The 19861-nt window shown below is 37.1% G+C and overlaps 1 protein-coding gene and 1 non-coding gene across 2 annotated transcripts in view; one reads left to right on the top strand and one right to left on the bottom strand.

Moving 5' to 3' along the window:
• The window catches only part of VAV3 (vav guanine nucleotide exchange factor 3), a 393400-nt gene that overhangs the window by 235223 nt on the left and 138316 nt on the right, over positions 1–19861 (top strand). Inside the window, exons 16-17 of the mRNA XM_059927079.1 lie at positions 11640–11741; positions 12049–12149. Of these exons, the coding sequence (XP_059783062.1) occupies positions 11640–11741; positions 12049–12149 (203 nt within the window). The remainder of the gene's footprint in view (positions 1–11639; positions 11742–12048; positions 12150–19861) is intronic.
• Positions 14328–14400, bottom strand: TRNAG-GCC (transfer RNA glycine (anticodon GCC)). Its single transcript has one exon. It is a non-coding gene; the product is annotated as a tRNA-Gly (tRNA).

Below are 19861 nucleotides of genomic sequence, written 5' to 3'. Positions count from 1 at the left end.
ATCATTGGACACAGCTTGTTAACAATTATTCACTATTGTAAAAAAAAAAATATTGTTTTATTTTTCATTTTTTTGAAAACCAAGGTTTTCTAAAAGGTTCTGTTTTAGCAGGGGAAAAACAACAACAACAACAAACAAACAAAAACCAAAAACCATCCCACCCCTCACACTCAAGAAGTCTGAATAGAATCCTTTTTAATTAGTCAAGGATAGAAGGTCTTATTGACAGCAGATAGAGTAGGAACAAATGCACCATAGTTTGACTAGCTTTTCTTGGGCCCATAACTGTCAGTCACTTTGTCTGCGTGGGGCAGCATCTTGCCTATTCCAGAACACTCAATTCATGCTGCAGTACTATCCTTCTATACTTGGGGCTAGCCTTCCATGTTGAAGCACTAACAGTCTGTGTGCTTCCATTCATGGAAATATTTACAAATGATGAGCTCTTAGACTGAATGCAGCATCACTAAGATCACATCCCTGAGGGGGGTGAGAAGGGGAGAGCAAAGCAATCAGGGTCCAGGAATGACAGTTTCCAAACAATGTGTCTCCTGTAGCCTTCCCATGTCTCTACATTTACTAATGAGGCCGAATAGTTTATTACAGGCTTGTCAATGAGTTGTTTTTCTTTATGAATTCCTTGTTCATATCCTTTGCCAAGTTTTCTATGGGTCAGTTCAGCATTGTATTATCATTGATTTGTAATGGCTTCTTTTATATCAAGAATATTTTCACATATGCTACAAACATTTAATTCAGTTTGTCTTTGCTTTTTAATTGCCTTGCGATATTTTTAGCATAGTGATTAAACACACAGGCTTTGAGACAAATCTTTGACTCAAATCCTGTTCAATGACTTATTATCTGTGTATTTTAGTCAAGTTGCTTAACCTCTTTAAAGCTTTTGTGGATTGTTATGGTTGTATTTGCTTTTTTTTTGTCTCTGGAAACAGTAGATGTAAGGAATAAATTTAATAATGTATATTCACTGTAAAATCTTTAGAAAACACAGATAACTCTAAATTTTAAAAAATCATTCATAATTCATAATGCCTCTACCTATTCACATTTTCACATATGTATGTTAGCAAGCAGTTGTGTCATATTAATCACAGTTCTGGAGATAGTTTGGAATAAAGTTGTTCTCCTTTAGTATATTGCAGATATCTTTCTTGGTTAATATATATGTTCACTTTATCATTTCTAATTGTTGTATAATATTCCATCTATAGATATGCTATAATTTACCTTGTTCCTTATTTTTAATGAAATCAGTTCCAATGTTAATTATTAAATATGTTGTAGTGAGCCCTTCATGATTACTTCTAATAAGCAGAATTTTATGTCATATGATTAATACATCTTTAAGGTTTTGGATATTTCTATAGCTTCATCTACACTAGGTATTATCTTTTTTTCTTTTCCTTTTTTCTTTTTTGTCAGTTTGTTAATGTGAAATGATATCTTATTTAAATTTGCATTTCTTTTGGTTACTAGTAACTTAAATATGTTTTGTATATTTATTAATTGTTTTTATTTCTTTTTTTTAATAAATTGCCCTGTTAATTTCTTTGCTAATTTTTCATTTGGAGTGTTCATTGTTTTTCCTTATAGATTTTAAGAGCATTTATATATTGCAAGGACGTTAATCTTTTATCATGAAAATTACAGATATTTTCCTGCTTTTTCTTTTCATTTTTATTGTTTTTGATTCAAGGAAGAATTTGGGGTTTTACAAATAAATAAATCTAGCTATCTTTATTTTTTACCTTTAGAGATTATGTAAGTAGTCATCAGTATTTTCTTCAAGTACTTTTATGTTTTTGTTTTTTGCTTAAAACAAATTTCAGGTTTCTCTCTAAATTTTACATTTAAATATAGATTTATAGATAAATTTGACATTTAAATAAACTCCATGAGGGCAGTGGTTTTGTCCATCTTATTATTCCTTATTGCTGGCAGTATTCATGGCCCATCACAGGTATGTAATACATATTTATCAAATAAATAATGTAAATCTTTAATTACCTGAATTTTAATTTTGTTATAAAATGGGTGATAGAAATGTCCTTTCTTAACATTTTCAAAAAGCTGGAAGTGTACTTTCTAAAATGTATTTATAATCTGTTATCTTTCCTCTGTCTGGAACATTCTTCGTTTTCATTGCCTGAATTCTTGATCATCTTTAGATGTCAGCTCAAGCATTGTTTCTGTAGGAAAGCCTTCTGTGATAATCATTAGATAAGGTCACATTCCAAATTGTAAGTTTTCATAATACAATCTTTCTTTGTGACAGTTGTCACTCCTGCAGTTTCACAATTGTTTATAGAGTTATTTAGATATTTCTTTTCCCTACCAGCACCAAACAGGCAGGGACTTTACTTGTTTTTGCTTATCATTATATCCCACTGCCTGGTATTAGATATTAAGTTCTTGTTTGTTTTTTTTTCTTTGAATGGAAAAATAAATGAACAAACTGCCACAAAAATTGCATACTGAGTTTTTGCACATGTGTGATCTCCTTGAGGGCTTTATTATTGATCTTTCTGTCTGTTTTGTTGTCGGTACCATACAGATTTAATAATGCTAGCTTTAAAAGACATTTTAGTATCTGTTAGGTTATGATGGCTTACCATGTACCCCCTATAATAATTCATCTTAGTTTTAAAACTTTTCCAACTATTCTCACGTATTTATTCTTCCAGTTGAATTTTATAATCATTTGTCAAGTTCAAAAAATTCTCATTGTATATTTGTGTTTGTGTGTGTGTCTATGTGTTGGTTTGGGAGGAAGGAATTGTTTTAAATTTATAAATTAACTTGAGGAAAGAGTGTATTTATAATAAAATATGCAAGCTTCTTATTCAGGAATTTGGTATGTAGCTTTTATTTACTTGAATGTTTTTTATTTCCCTCAGTTAATTTTAAAATTTTATTCATCCAGAACCTGAACATTTCATGCTATGATTTTTCTTACACATTTTTGTTCAGGAAAGAGTTAACATGGCAGGCTTGAGTTTGCTATCTTTAGCAAAGTCTGCTTTCAGGCTTAGACCTTGACTGACATCTGGGAACTTGGGTTTTGAAATGTTCCCTGTCCCTATGGTACTAAGTGGTAAGGTTATTTGGTGTGCCAGGGGTACTGAATTTTATTGTGCTAGCCTGCCTAAATTAAAAAAATAATAATAATACAATGGTTTATGATGGGCACCTACTTTCCTTCTGAGAGTTTTTAATGATTGTGGCTGATCTTGCCTGTGTAACCAACCCCCAAAAAATCCTTGAGCCATGAGCCGCAAGGAATCTTGCTGGGTAAAAACACTACACACGTGTTACTGCATTTTACTGCTGGAGAACATTGGAAGCTTACAGATGGATTTCTCCAGACACCACCTGATATGTCTTTTTCTCTTATTAGTGTCATTAGTTTTAAGTTTCTTCTCTTGGCTTTTCCTAGTAGTCTCCATAATGTCACCTCCAAATGATAATTCTGTGTACTTTTTAACAATATTTATCTCTCACATTTATTTTTCTTGTCATATTATATTGATCAGCTCTTCCAGAAAAATGTCGAGTAGTATAGTTGACTTCAGGAAACTTTAATATGATTGTGATAGTGTTTTAAATATGTTTTCAATTGTCTTTAGCTTAATATTCTTTATCGTGTTATGAAAACATCCCTTAACATCTAGTCTAACATCTGGTTCACTTAGAGTTTCATCAGAAGCACATGATACATTTTATTAAATGTCTTTTTTTGACATCCCTTGAGATGATCCATTGCTTTTTTGGTTCTTTATTAATCTGAGAAATTGTTTATATATATATATATATATATATATATATATATATATATATATATATATACACACATATATATAATACATAGAAAATTTTTTAAAATTCAGAAAACTTTAAAATTTATTTTATTTTATTTTTTTGGGGGGGTGGGGCTGTGTCAGGTCTTAGTTGAGGCATGTGGGATCTTCATTGAGGCACGCAGGATCTTTTGTTGCGGCGTGTGGGCTCTTCGTTGCGGCACGCGGGCTTCTCTCTAGTTGTGGCGCGCAGGCTCCAGGGTGTGTGGGCTCTGTAGTTTGCAGCATGTGGGCTCTCTTGTTGAGGCGCGCGAGCTCAGTAGTTGCGGCACGCGGGCTTAGTGGCCCTGCGGCATGTGGGATCTTAGTTCCCCGAACAGGGATTGAACCCACATCCCCTGCATTGGAAGGCAGATTCTGTACCACTGGACCATGAGGGAAATCCCTTAAAAAATTTATTTTAAATGAGACATGATATAACTAAGTATCCCTAAGGTAATAGAGTATCCATATTATTTTAAATGAGTTTTAATGCTTGCTCTGGAAAACAAGATTAAGTATTATTGCTTATAGTAATTTACTGCCTTTTAAGTAATAGAGGTTAATAGAAGGATGCAAGATGAGATGCATCATCTTGTGATGTCATAGAAAATAAAATAATTTAATAGAATAATACATAGAAAAATTAAGATTGCTCAGCATTTTCTTATGGGACAGTTAACTGTAATTTTATGCCCGGCATTTGTTTGTCAAAATGTGTATTTTCTGAATTTCAGCAATATTTACACATATAGCTATGTGTGTATATATTTTTACTTTTCTGTGTATTTTTGGTGCACAAAAAAGCCTGCTGCATTCAGACAAGTATTTTTCAAAGCACCAATTTATGCTTCCAGCTCTCTCACCTAACTTTTAATGCAGTATGATGAAATAAACTATTTTGTGTTTTGTATAATTGTCACAATGCCCATAATGGTGATTTTTTTTTTCCTGTTGGAGTGGGCACCCAGATATGAACTGAATATTTGAATGTTGGTAATATTGACAGGGCATGAGATAGTATGATGTCATAAATTGATTCTCATCTTCTACTCTAATTAGTCATGATCATTACAGATTATTTTATTTTGCTAATATTTGCTTCCTGTGTTCTAAAACTATATTACTAAAAGATATCAGTTTATAGTTAAAATTGAGAAGAATGTTAATTTTAAATATATACATTTTTAAAATAATAGCTGACTATAACTATAACTCCTGTCGTAGTTACTACTGAAATATATTTGTATCTATGAGTTGCATTCTAGTTCTTGTAAAAAGATTAAATATTCTCACAAGGAAGAGAGGATGTAGGTAAATAAACATAAATTATAACATTTAATTGAAATTCAGTTAATCATTGTTTTTCTTCAGCTTTCTTTTATATGGGAGATAAAAATTTTTTGGCATAGTAAAAATATCTTTCTCTCTCTTGTACTCCATCCAAATCTCCATCTGATAATGTGGCAAAGGCAGCCTTCTGAAAATAAGTAAACTAAATGCTATAGTAAAAGCATGTTTTTCTGATTTCCATCAACCATAAATGTCTAGCAGCTTATTTTCCTAGTCGAATGTTTGATAACTGTAAATGTGAGCCAAAGTTAAAAAGGAGAAGTCATGCCCCCTGCCCTCAAGCACCACATAGGCCAGCAGGGAGATGGACATGCAAACAAGCACTTTTAATGCTATGTGGTGATTTCTTTTAGGGGTTGTACAAAGTTAGTGAAAGCCTAGGTGGTTCATATTAAGTTGGCATTGGGGTGTCAAGGAAAATGTTATGGAGGCTGACAAATTTGAACTTAGATGTTGCTCCCACACCCTCCTTTGGTAATTGGCCCCACTAATCCTGCCTAACATTATTTCCTAGTATCTCTGTAATAGTCAGGTTTCTTCAGAGAAACAGATCAAATAAGGTGTGTACATATATATATAGATATATATATGTGTTTGTGTATGTATATGTGTGTGTGTATTACATGTCATAAGGAATTGTCATGCACTTAGGGAGGTTGGTAAGTCCCAAGACCTCTAGGGTGAGTCAGTAAGCTGAGACTCAGAAGAGCCAAAGGCATAGTCCATATGAGTTCAAAGGCCTGAGAACCAGAAGAGCTGATGGTGTGGTTTTGTCCTTCGACCTGAAGACTTGAGACCCAGGCAAAGCCATTGTTTCAGTTTGAGTCTGAAGGCAAAAAGAGTCTATGTCCCAGTTCGAAGGTGGTCAGGCAGAAAGAATTCTCTCTCACTTGAGGGAGGGTCAGCCTTTTTATTTTATTTGGGCCTTCAACTGGTTGGATGAGGCCCACTCACATAGGGAGGGCAATCAGCTTTACTCAGTCTCAGATTTAAGTGTTAATTTCATCCAAAAATACCTTCATAGAAACACCCAGGATGATGTTTGACCAAAAATTTGGGCAACCCGTGGACCAGTCAAGTTGACGCATAAAATTAACCATCACAGTGTCACAGATGATGCCCTGATCTGTCCATTGTTCTACGAACACTTGATATTCATTTGTGAACTTTCAGTCTTGTTTTCCCCCAAAACTTATATCACTTTCCCCCTTTCCTTTATCTACTAAATACCACTGACTTTCTCTAACTAATGTAACCACTAACTGATCTCCGCTTTTTATTTCTTTACTCCTTAATTGTAAATTTTCGTTATTTCATGGATGTTTTTGTTTCTCTAACTCAGTGGACAACTTTCTGAGGGTGTGATGACTATGCTTTTTCTTTTTTCAGTCCTTTTCCCTCTAAGTAGAAGAATACTTAGTGTATAGGTAGGGATATTTGTTAATTTATTTATTCAATAATATCAACTTAATATATACTAGATATGAGACACTGAGCTAGGTCCTGGTAATATAAACATAAACAACATAGAACAGCTTTCTGGTTGTTGGAAGTAGATCGTAAGTGGTTATAATACAATGTAGTATTATACTAGAAGGCTGAAAAAGTACTTTGGAAATCTAGATGATATGATAATCACTATCACTATCATGCAGACTCAAAGAAGATATTATCAAAGGAGTCACATTTTTTAATCTGGTCCTAAATGAGTAACCAGGTAAATTAACACTTGTAAGCTAGAGGAAACATTTAGAATGAATGGACTACAAAACCGAGGGTTATGGACGAGAAGAATATGCTTGAGAAATGTGAGAAGATCTGTGTGTCTATAGTGTATGGCTTGTGAGTCTTTGGAAAAGAAGAGGCAGGTGAAAGGTAGATAAAGCTATAGCTTAATACACTTTGCATGCCATTGCTAGAAGTTTTAACTTTATCCCTGTAGGCAATAGGAACCGGTGGACATATTCAAAGGAGTGAGTGACATATTTTCATTTTTTTTATTTAGACACCAATTGTACTTGAACATTTGTTATTTTATTTTTATTTTATATTTTTTTAAATTAATTAATTTATTTTTGGCTGTGTTGGGTCTTCGTTTCTGTGCGAGGGCTTTCTCTAGTTGTGGCAAGCAGGGGCCACTCTTCATCACGGTGCGCAGGCCTCTCACTATCGCGGCCTCGCTTGTTGCGGAGCACAGGCTCCAGACGCGCAGGCTCAGCAGTTGTGGCTCACGGGCCTAGTTGCTCCGCGGCATGTGGGATCTTCCCAGACCAGGGCTCGAACCCGTGTCCCCTGCATTAGCAGGCAGATTCTCAACCACTGTGCCACCAGGGAAGCCCATATTTTCATTTTTAAAGGTGATTCTGGGAATAGTATGGAAGATGGCCTTAAATAGGCAGAGAAAGTAGGAGATGGAATAATTAAGAAGTTCATTGTCACAATTCAGTTAGGAGATATTGAGGGCTTGAATTAGGTAGTGAGATGTGAGAATGGAACCTGCATTTTAGAGGAGGTATTTTTAAGGTTGAATCAATAGAAATTAGTCACAGTGTCAGGGAAGGAGAAATTGGAACAGATGAGAGGTTAAGAGAGAATGAATATGTAGGAAGGTTTCAGGGAGAGGGAAAAATTCATCATGACTCTTGAGGTTCTCAGCTGGAAGATGGGGTGAATGGTGATGGATTGAAATCAGAATTTGATTAGAATCAGATATGTTGCTTCAGGGTTTTTCATACATAGCAGCTCCGTTGCTGTCATCTATTGAAAATCAGCCCTCGACACAAGGGTTTCTATTTTTTAAAAAAAGAATCAAGTATGTTAGGAAAGTTATGGAGTTGAGTTTTGTATGTGCTGCATTTGAGATGCCTGAGGAACGGTGGGAATGCAGATCTGCGGGATGAAGAGGATGCCTAGGCCGAGCCGAGGTGTGTAGCCCTCAGCTTGGCTCCCACATGGAACCAGGTGACAAGAGGGGGCAACTGGAGGAGAACATGTAGTTATAAGGAGCCTTAAGAGGATCAACATGCCTCGCTCTATAAATATTTGATTGACTGATTAATTGTATTCATAATGGGCCCTATATGAAGCAAAAGAAATGGAATCTATGAGATTCCACTCACGTTCTCATAAGTAAACTGTAGTATATCAAAACAGGTTACTAAAATGGAATCCTTTCTGTATAGCTGCAACACCAAGCAAGTGAGCTGACTTACACTGGATCTTCAGTTCTCATCTGCAGGCAACTCAGCCCCATAATTGGTCTTGCTATGTCCACTCTTGCTGCACTGTAAGGAATTCTCTACATAGTAGCCACAGAGATTTTTTTTTTGTCAACTAAATGTGAGGTCAATCCCTGTGTAAGATCAACTCTTTCCTTGGCCCTGCCAACCTCTCTTACACATCTCCTACATTGCCCCTCTTCACCCACCGGGCTCCAGCTAAAGGGCTCTTCTTTCTGTTCCTGCTTCACGGCCTATGTATATGGTAGGTGCTCAATAAATATGAAGTGAATGAATGACTCTACCTTATAGGTTGATTATGAGAAGTAAATGTGAAAAAATATATGAAGAGTCAATTAATGTGCCTGGTACATTAGAGGTGTGCAATAAACTCTACTTTTGATCAATTTTGTCCTTGTTACCAAATCTATAAACCTGGTGTTTCTTTATCCTCTTCTCCTTCAACCTGCCTTTCCAGCTCTTCCCATCTAGCCAACTTACTATCTTTGATTTTTGCATCTCCATGTGTATTGATGTCTCTCTTCTCTTCAGTTGGTGCTTGATATGACTTCATCTAATTCCCTGGGCTTTTTGCATATGTGTCCTCTTCTGAGTAACCCCATTTCTTATTGTGCTTAAATCATTATATATGGATTCCTGGTCCCAAGGACACTGAACATACAACAACCTTCCTGCAATGAAATTCCCAGGAGAATGGGGACCCTCTAGAAATTCCCAAGACTACCAAGGGACTCTTCACCACTCATAAAGTATTATCCTGATCACATCATTATTATGTGGATTTGGAATCAGCAATTTATAAATTAGAGCCAAGACTTACTGAACACCAACTCTGGGCTAGGCAAAGTCCTAAGCACTTTATATAAATTACCTTCCTTTACAAGCTTGATTTTATTAGTATTCCTGTTTTATACTTACTAACCTGCCCAAGGTCACCCTGCTAGTGATTTGCAAGTTAGGATTTAAGCCCAGGTGGTCTAATTTCAGATTCCTGCCCTCAACTATGCTTTTATATTCTATAGTGTCTCAATAGCAGTTGCAGGGTCATAGAGTTAACTTTAGTGTTTGATTTAAAATTTTTAAAATAATATACAGTTTTAGTTAAAAAAAAAAAAAAGAAAACTTCCAACTGTTCCTTTCTATCATTCTACCCTACTACTTCAGGTCTCACTTAACTTACGGCAACTACTGTTAACAATATTTTCTGAGTTTTTTTCTTTATGTAAGATTTTTCTTTTTAACCTCTTAGTGCAATCTTCCTCTCAGCTTTTGTCTTCTGAAAAGTCAGCTTATTCCTAGTTAGTTGGTGAAAGTGTTAAATACAAATGATGGTAAACACACACACACGCACGCACACACACACACACACACACACACACACACAACTTGGGTTGACCCTAGGAGAAAGGTGTTCTACCTATGTCCCAGGCAGACTTCTAAGATTAATTAAATTCTTACCTATTTGGTATCTATTTACTTGAGTTTCTGCCTGAAGGAGACCACTTTTATTCTAAAACTCCAGGGTGATGAATTCTTCAAGTTCCTGGGACCGAAGCTGCTATTTGACAATTCTTCTATGACTATCACCTTGACGCTCAGAGAGGAATGAACAATGGCCCTTCCCATCTGGCTGTATGGACTCAAGAATCAAATGTTTTCTAAACAATGTGAAGAGAGTTTTGTTTCTAGATCATTATCTTTTCCCACCTTTTCCTTTCCTGCAGAAGAACTCTACTTCTTCATCAGTGACAAAAAAATGCCTCTATGGAAATGGCCGTGCTTTTCAGCACGCAGTGGAACATTTTCCTAAAAAGTGAGGTCACCAGAAGCACAGAGCAGAGAAATCCCAGATGGCACTAATATTTGATTTCATTTTGAGCACGCTCATATTCAGCAGATGGATTGGAAGGCTGACCTTGCTGACACTTCTGCAACACTGCCTGCTACTCCAATTGCCTTTGTGAATGTTTTTTCATAAGGCTTCTCCTGGTACCTCAGAGATTGATGCCTGGTCGCCCGCCTGTGTTATGCTTCATTACGCCAATGTGGTTGAGAGTTGCTGTGTTCTATAAAAGGGGAAATCCTAGCTCATCAGTATCTCAAACTTTTCCTGCTGTCTCCCAAATTGCTTGTAACATCTCAGAGAACATCATCTTCGCTTTCTAGGTGTACCTCTGATCTGTATTCGTTTTTAACTTATCCTTTCCTAATTTTTCTGCTTTCTTTGGTGACATGGACAAATTAAGAATAATATAAAAAATCCTCTGGAGATGACTAAACTTAACAGTTTCCAACATGCCTATTAGACACAAAAATCTAATTATATGAAGGTGAATATTGTTGAATTCCTCCTTGCACTATAGCTTTGGTGGCTAAGAGCACAGACCTGGGTTGGAGTTCCCAGCTCTGCCATTTCCTTTACTTTAATGTAAGCCTCTGTTTCCCTGTTTGTAAACTAGTGATATTATTAGTGCCTACCAGTTAGGATTGGTGTGAAGGTTAAATGCGATATAATGAACAAATCATATTTTTATCACAGTATCGGCACAGAGTAAATACACGGTGAATGTCATTGTGCAGTATGCTTAGTATTTTTTTGCATATGTGTATAATATAAATGATAAAATAATTTTGCTTAGTTTTTATTTGGATTGCAAGGAAAGTGGACTGTTTGTTAAGGAGGAAGTTTTTAATGATCAGACTGATGCTTTGTTTCAACACTTATTATAAAATTTTGTTCACTTTTACAGATCATTACATAATCCACATACCTGTTTGGACAGGGACCCTGTGGAAATGCAGCACCCTCTTCCCCTCCCTCCCGCCCCCTGCAACTCATTTCTGTTTCAGTGATGTGGTTAGAGAAAAGAAATGATCACACAGTGTGAATATCCAGCAGGTTTTATGTTTCTCCTGACAGGTTGACCTACGTGGCCATTCTGTAAAGTTCCCTGGGAACACTCAATGCTGAGGAGGATTAGGTTGCTTCAATCTTTACAAATTGCTGGTTCTCATGCAACCAGATTTTGGTGCATATTTTAAAGCAAAGTATACTTTGGCTTAGAAAACATTGCATATTTAATAGCCTATTTGACTGAATCACCTCTCTACCCAATGTAATGTTGATGAATTAGACTGCGGTTTTGTTGTGAAACTTTCTTGAGGATGTTACTTTTTTCCCTTTGTGTAGGTCCAACATAAGGCCAGACTATGCAGACTCCAATTTCCATGAGTTCAAGATGCACACCTTCAACCGCGTTACATCCTGCAAAGTCTGCCAGATGCTCCTGAGGTAAGTTGGTGTGATCCTGGTTTTCAGTTTAAAGGAACTGGTATAATTGCCAAATGTTTCAGACTTTGCTAAGGTCCCAGCAAAATGTTCTCAAGTGGGGATATTGCCTTACGAGTTTGGATCCATCAGGTCCTTCCTTGGCCTTGTGCCTGGACAGTTCCTTCAGAACCCAGGAAGGTCCTCTCCCTCCACTGAAGGGAACTCGGCATAGCACTGTGTTCTCTTGTTTTGCTTTCTGGCAGTAATGATTTCCTATAGGCAGAATTTCACACCTTTTAACCTATCACCCTCTAATTTTACCTTGCAGGGGAACATTTTATCAAGGCTATTTATGTGTTAAGTGTGGTGCAAGAGCACACAAAGAATGTTTGGGAAGAGTAGACAATTGCGGCAGAGTTAATTCTGCTGGTAAGTCATGTTTATTGTTGTGATTCTGCTTTTAATGAGAACATAAAACTTGCTAAACATAATTAAGGCTTAATTTACTCGTAATATATGTTTATTATAACAAATCGCCTTTTGAAACTATCATTTATGAGCACAATTAGAAAATTGTTGGAAATTCTTGTGACTTTTATACATACCTGGGAGGCTGAGGGCTTCAAGAGGGACTTGGAAGGTTCCATGTCACCCATTTCATTCACCCCTAACCCCTAAATTTTAACTACACTGTACAAATAAAACCAAGACACACAAATGGAGGTGTAAAAACAAAACAAAAAAAAATGGTTCTTTAATTCTGTCTTTGGTTTTTGAATTTCTCCTTTTTTCTCTTAAATATTCATCTCCGAAATGCTAAGCTGCCAGGAGTAAACATTACACAGACTAATTCATGAATTAATGAATTGAATACATTGTCATTTTACAGCATTTAACAAACAGCACGTATCCTTTGGATTTTGTGTAAATATTTTCCCCTTGGTTTTTAAAAATAATGCTCCGTGATTGTGACCTGAACCAGTTTCTAAAACTGTTGGCAATTATGCATTCAGTAGCCTTTTGCCTCTCTCTGCTCCTCTTGGGCTCTCTTCCTTCTCTTTCTTTTCTGGCCTCTTTATTCTTTCTCTTTCTTCTTCTTTCTCTTTGTCCTTTTCCCCTGAGTTTCTCTGTTTTTTATCAATAAGACCTTTCAAAATCAGTAAAACTTTTTGAACAGAAGGAAGAGATCTTTAACAGCTTGAGTTCAGAAGGTAGCCATGTCAACCTTTGATTTTCCCAAAGGGAAAGGTGGACATTGAATTATTTTGGATAATACGAAGAAGAGTGAAACAGAGGATAATAGCTCATTTCAGAGCTGAGTTCAGAAAATAGGCAATCGTACAAAAGGTGTGAATCCTATTAGAGGACTGAGATCACAGCACATTCCTCTCACTCGGCTCCTTCTGTAGATGTATTTTCAGGGCCCCATGAGCCATTCTCAATGCCAGGCATGGGCAGTGCAAGGAGAGAGAGCCCGACATTAGTTGAACACCTGCACTGTGCCTGCCCTGCCTGGGCCTCTGCCGGGCCTTTCCTACAGGGACTCATTCAGTCCTCAAAAGAGCCCTTCCCAGTTTCTGATGGAGGTCACGGTGCTTATTGCAACTTGCTCAAGGTCTGTGAGGTAAAGGAGACAAGATTAGCACCAACTAATGTTTCTGAAGGTCCGAAACAATCTACAAAGGTATAACATATAAAAGAAATATTACATATATTTATTATTATTATTTAATCGCCTACCTGAAACAATTTATCACTTAAATTTCTGTGGTTCCATCTTTATGTGTTCTGTCCTTTAATCTCTTTGAGGACAATTAACATATTACTTGCTCACAGTAGGTGAATGGATTTTTATAAACCCCATAGTCCTGTCTTATGAGTTTCAGTCTCTGAGGAGTATAAAGTGATCCCATAGTTGGCAGGGTTCTTTCAGTCTAAAAGGAATAGTGTAGGAGAGTGGTTGTGAGTCAAGCAGAGATGACTGAAAATCTGGCTCTGCTCTTAGCTAGCTGCATGAGCTTGGGGAAAATATGTAAACATTTCATTTATTCATCTGAAAAATGGAACTTAGAAGATTATTGTGAGGATCATATGAATTAATGTTTATGCCTAGCAAAGTGCCTGGACACAATAAAAACTCAATATTTTCATCCAAGGTGTTATGATGAGAAGCCGGTTTTTGAAAGGAATGGGTTTTAATCTGCATTTTGGTTGTTTTTATGATGTGGAGCAAATGTGTATAGAGAAACTAGTGAGCACCAAACTTTGAAGTGATAGACAAGAATGACATTAAAAGGACTTAAAATTTTTATGTTACACACAAGTCAGTAGGAAACAGTTGGGAATTCCTGGTCTAGCCAGATACGAGAGTGGCATATTCCCAGTGTCTGTTCCAGAGTCATTGGTTCAGTGTCTTCTTCTGGTGGACGAGTTGCTCTATGGAAGGAGACAGCATGAGAAGGCATTAAAGCCTATCAGCTCTGGAGTCTTGGTCGGGTTGGAATGAGGCTCCACAATTTTCTAGCTGGGTGACTTTGGTCCACAGTTACTTAACTTTTTTTTTTCTTTCAATCTTTTGGCTGTGCTGCACGGCATGTGGGATCTTAGTTCCCCGACCAGAGATTGAACCTGTGCCCCCTGCATTGGCAGTACAGAGTCTTAACCACTGGACCACCAGGGAAGTCCCCCAGTTACTTAACTTTTTAAAGGCTTAGGGTCTTCCCTTATAAATTAGGAATAATAATAGTACCTAGCTTTCAAAAGGTTTTTGTTTTTTTGAATAAATCTGTAGTACCAGATACTGCTCTAAGTACTTTACCACCGTTAGCTCATTTAGTCCTAGAACAATTTTGTAAAGTTGGTATTATTGCTATTTTTATCTTAGCAATGATGGGAAACTGAGGCACAGAGAAATAAGTAACATGTCTGAGCTGCTTAATCAATAGAGCTAACATTCAAATCCAGACAAGCCAGCTCCTGAGTTTGTTCTTAACCCCTGGGCTGGCGGCCAGTCCTGTGAACTAGCTGTGATGATACGTGCCAGATGCGTCAAATGCACAGTACCTAACCCAAGTACATGATCAAGTGCTTGGCTTTCTCTGTGAAAGAGAGACAAATTCTAATCTGTGTGGGTTTTTTTTTTTTTAAAAAAGCAAAAAACACTTTAAATTCAATTAAGTTAGTAAGTACCAAATGTCTTTAGGTTTAAATGTTCAGATGTGCTGCAAGAAATTCAGGTATCTCTGGGGACCATGCCTGTCCTTTCCCCATGGAATGTCTAAGAGCTGGAAGTAATTTAGACACCTTAAGCTCCAGGGCCTCTTATTTTAAGATGAGGAAACTGAGTCAGAAAGAGTATGAAAATAAGATAACAGTTAGTGCTTTGCAGATTATAGATAATGCTTACTTATACTCATTCATCAAAAGGTAGCATTGTTCTCTAAACTCTGTTAATTAATTCATTATAAAGCAAGAAATAGTTTTTTTAATCCTCTGGCTAAATTTGCTTCTTGGAGTTTTGAACGTAATTCCCTTGCTCTCTTGATTCTTTCTTTGCTTTGCATCCTTGGTTGTCCTCCATTCTCCTTATGTTTTGCACATCTGTGTCCTCGTTCTCATCCTCTCTCCTCTTTCTGTCCTTTCCTGCTCAAGATTTTTAAGAGACTGATGGCATTGAATGCTCATAGTTAATTCGTGTTATGAAGGAGGCTCCCCTTTTTTGCCTTTGGATTAAGATTTGATGGGTAGCCCTTAGAAATAAAGGGATCTATCCTCAGAGCGAAGAGGAATTTCCATTACAGCTCTATCAGTTGCCTTCTCTCCCTCACTTCCAAAAAGATACTCTCTGAAAGTTGGAAGTCATGATATCCTCTCCTCGACCTCACCCATTCCCGCTCTGATGTAGGTAGTGATCATGCATAGAGCGTGAGTTTCAGCTTGGCGGGTCTGTTATGAATGTGGTAAAATAGGTAGTATTTTGAGGACATGGACAAGCTAGACTTTATGGGCTGTTACCTAGCCTATAGAGAATCCCAATTCCCAATATTGGTTTAAGTTTTGCACAGTTCTTTATTTCGACATCCAAGAGTAATTGCTTGCAGGAGTTCAGCAAGGTAAGTTTCCGTGAGTGATATGACTGGAGAAAAACGGGTGTAAGGAAGGAGGGCAGGAGGAAGGACACGATATATCAGAGGCTGGAGATATAGTTTACTTGAATGGGACTTTTGTATGCAGGAGAGAACTTGAGAGAGAACTTGACTTTGGGAAAAATCATCCCAACAGCCAAATTTAAAGCAAGTGAATAATACTGGTTTAAGGTAAACTTAAATTCTTATAGAATCCAGGTTCCCCCGTAAAATTAAATCATAGGTGATTTGAGATGATTGACCCCACCTTTACAGAGCTTTATGGCTTCATTGGTTAACACAGTCTATATTCTCAACAGACAAAAAGAGATTCCAGTTGGCTCAGTGTGAGTCAAAAGTCCACTTGTGGTCCAGAAAGCCACAGCTAGCAGGAATGGCTAAGTAGTTATAAACATTGGATAGTTGGGGTGGAAGACAGTTCCAAAAAGTGGAGCATTTTCATTCAACATTGGACAGGTTTATAGATAAGGGAGCAGTCAGTTGGCGAAGAGGTACTAGTTGTACAAAATGTCACAGTAACCCAGGAGCTAAATGAAGGCTAAAGAATCTTCCACTCCACCTTGTAATTGTCATTTCCACTGGTCATCACATTGCAGGCCTTACCCTACTTGACCTTTCTTGATCATCTGGCACAATTAACCATCCACCACATCCCCCAGGTCATCCTTTGTATGTCTGATTAATTTTTCGGGCATTAGCCGTAACCTACAACCCAGGTAGATAAGGCTCCATTTCCACTTAAGGCTTTTCTCCTGAACTTTGGATTCCACATTTCCATTTTCTTCTCATGTATCTGTTCCCAGGTGTCCTGCAGTGACCTCAAATTCCACATATGTAAAATCAACCTCATTAGTCATCACCACCAACTTCCTCCTATTCCTTGTCTTAGTTAAAGGTCTACCATTCATACACTCACCCAAACCTGGGTGTCAGCCTTGACTTACTGGCCTCCCTCATCTTCATTCACTTACCTATTCTTCTTAGTTCTCCTCCTAAGTCTCCCTAGGAGAGAGATACCATATCCACTGATATGGTATTGCTATAGATTAAAAAAAACCTCATTGTCTCTTGTTTGGACAACTACAAACTCCCTGCTGTTAATTTTACTTCCACTATGCAATTTGCAACATGATCTTTATTAAAATCAAGTCTGATGTGTCACTTATTTACTCACTATACCTTCCATTCCTCACAGAATAATGTTCAAACTTCAATTAGATGGTGAGCCTCTCACCGATAAGAATCATGCTGAACTGATGTTCTGACCTCTGGGAAGCCATGATGGATAGATGAGTGAGTGGACAGACCGACAAATAGAGTAATGAGTAGAACTGTGGTGTACCAGGATTTCTGGGCCCTGAAAATCACTGTAGTCTTAGAAGCAGAAGCAGGAGGCTGTGGGGGGATTGGACAGTTTCTGGTTCTACCCTTGTAGAGACTAGAGCTTGAGTGGTTGTGGGATAAGTGGAATAAAAACCTGATCTGAATCCCTGGCTGATACTTTAAGAATGAAAGATAGAAAACTGAGTAGACCTTTGCATTCCTTTCTAGTATTTATTCAAGTTAAGGTTCATGCCCTGAGCATTGATCATCAGGCCTTTGACAAGGGACACTTGGGTTAGGTTAATAAGTAGCAAGAAAATGAACTGGCTCATGGAACACCTAATGACAAAAATGCCTCTATTTCTGGAGAAATCTACTCCCTTTCCATTCAGTCCCAGTTTTAGAATTCTTGCTTGGCTCTTAGTGTTTCTTCTCCCTGAAATATGCTCCCTTTTCTCCCTACAGTTCCAATATCTACCCTTCTTTTACTTCCTCTCCAAGCTCTTTGTCAATCATTTAACCTTATCCTGTCCACCCAGTGGTCATCTGAATTAAATTGTTCTCTGATTAGTTTGTGTGTAGGTTTTATGTCTTTGCCAAGGTTAGGCTGTGTTATGGTAACTAAAAAACCCCAAACCCCAGTGGCTTTAACACATTAAAGTTTATTTTTCACACATGCACTGTTTGCTTTGGGTTCTTCCCTTCTAAGTAATGGCTTGGGGATCCAAGCTAGTTCCATCTTGTGACTGTGAATTCAACACATGGCTCCTGGGCTTGCTGGTCTTAAGACCTATGGACTGGAACTGAGCAAATCCATTTTTTAACATCAGAAGTCCATTGGTTAAAACTGGTCACATGGCCTCAACTTAATTATATAAGGGGAGCTGGACAAGTAATGGAACCCATGGACTGTTTGGGGAACACTACTGTCTCTGCCACTTTTTATTTTTATTTTTTTTTTTAAGAGTTTTGCACTGTGAATAACCATCCTCTAATCACCTTTTTTTGTTTTAATGGAAGTTTGTAACATTTTATTTTATTTTATTTTTTTGGCCATGCTGCACAGGTTGTGGGATCTTAGTTCCCCGACCAGTGATCAAACCCGGACCCAAATACAATCCTTAATGTATTTCAACCCAAATACAATCCTTAATAGTGTTGAATGTGGTAAAAATACTAACTGTTAAGCATTTGAAATAGCTCTTCTTTTTTGTGGAAGTTACATCTTCCTTGGATGTTGTCTTCCCTGGGTTCAGAAACCTTTTATATTTCATGATCTGTATCCCTGAAATTTGTCTAGTCTTCATTCATCCTCAAAATAATAATTACTTGGTAAAAATGCAGTTCCTTTCTGAATGAAGAAATTCATTCTTATTAATATTTGACTATGACAGATTATTACCTCAAGTACATTTCAAGTGTTATAAAAGGTCCTTTAAGGTTTTATATATATATATATATTTATAAGACAAACTATGCAACTTGGACACAAGCTTGAAGGTTGGGTGATTAGTTTATGTCTTAACATTTGAGGATTTGCATGGATATAAAGAGCAGGCAATTCCACTCTCTATTTTGCTGAACTTGAGTTGACTTCTTCACATTCACCATGGCAACCTCGGCGATCAACATGTACACGGACTCTGAAGTGTGCTGCCAAAACTTTCCAACCTTAATAATGCATAGGTATGAACTCCATTATGTGAACTCCATTTCTCAGCCAATCACTGCAAAGATGATATAATTCCAGAGTGGCATTTCTTTCTCACAGTACACCACCGTGAAGGTCTAGTCCTAGACTATAACAGTTGGGGGCATTTGTGTTCTTTTCCCTGCTGTAATATATGGCTAAACTCCTCTTGGCCCCTTCTTACCCTGACGTTGATCAATATTATCGCTTGCTTTGCATCCTCTCCTTTTAAACAAAGAAAGTAACATTGGAAGGCAAATATTGCTGGAGCAGATGACTTGGGTTTAATGCATCTTTTCCTTTAGTGGGAGTGCAAGGCTCGGCTGCTCTAATGTTTAATGGAAGCAGATCCCCGTTTGCTTATCTGTTTAATCGCTCTTTTATCTAGGCCAGCTGCAGCTCCTGCTCATGCTGCAGCCACTCCTCATTGGAAGGAAGTTGCCTCGGTACCCTAATGGTTTAAACCTGCAAGATTGTTATCGAGGACCTGCACCCCAAATTGGCATCTGCAATGGCTCTTTTAAAAATACTATCGCAGTATTTTATCATAAGAGATTAACTTTTAGAATATAATTTTATTTCATCCTTCTACCATTAGGCATTTTACCACATGACTTTTACATAAACTGAAGCTTGATCATTGATTTCATAACCAAAAAATGACTTTGGTTCTATTTAGCGCCTTTTATATAAATTAGTTATCTTTTTTAACTTATCAAGACAATTTTATACCCAAGGGTAGTTATTATTCCTTCCATTTAATTATTTGGGTCAGTTTAATGATATATTAATAATTATTAAAGTGAACTGAAAACTATTATATGGTTGAATTCCTGTTAGAGCTCCTGAAAAGATTTGAAATCAAAGCCTCTTTCCAAGTATTAGTTTTTTTTTTTTTTTTTTCCAAAATATTGCTGTAGATCTGAGTGGTAAACACAGCATTGTGCAACTTCCTCCAAAATTTGATCAGCCCAACTGTCTTT

This window comes from Balaenoptera ricei, chromosome 1 (assembly GCF_028023285.1).
Source record: "Balaenoptera ricei isolate mBalRic1 chromosome 1, mBalRic1.hap2, whole genome shotgun sequence".
NCBI lineage: Eukaryota > Metazoa > Chordata > Mammalia > Artiodactyla > Balaenopteridae > Balaenoptera > Balaenoptera ricei.
The sequence above is the reverse complement of the archived record's forward strand: the minus strand, read 5'-3'. Positions and strand labels throughout refer to the sequence as shown.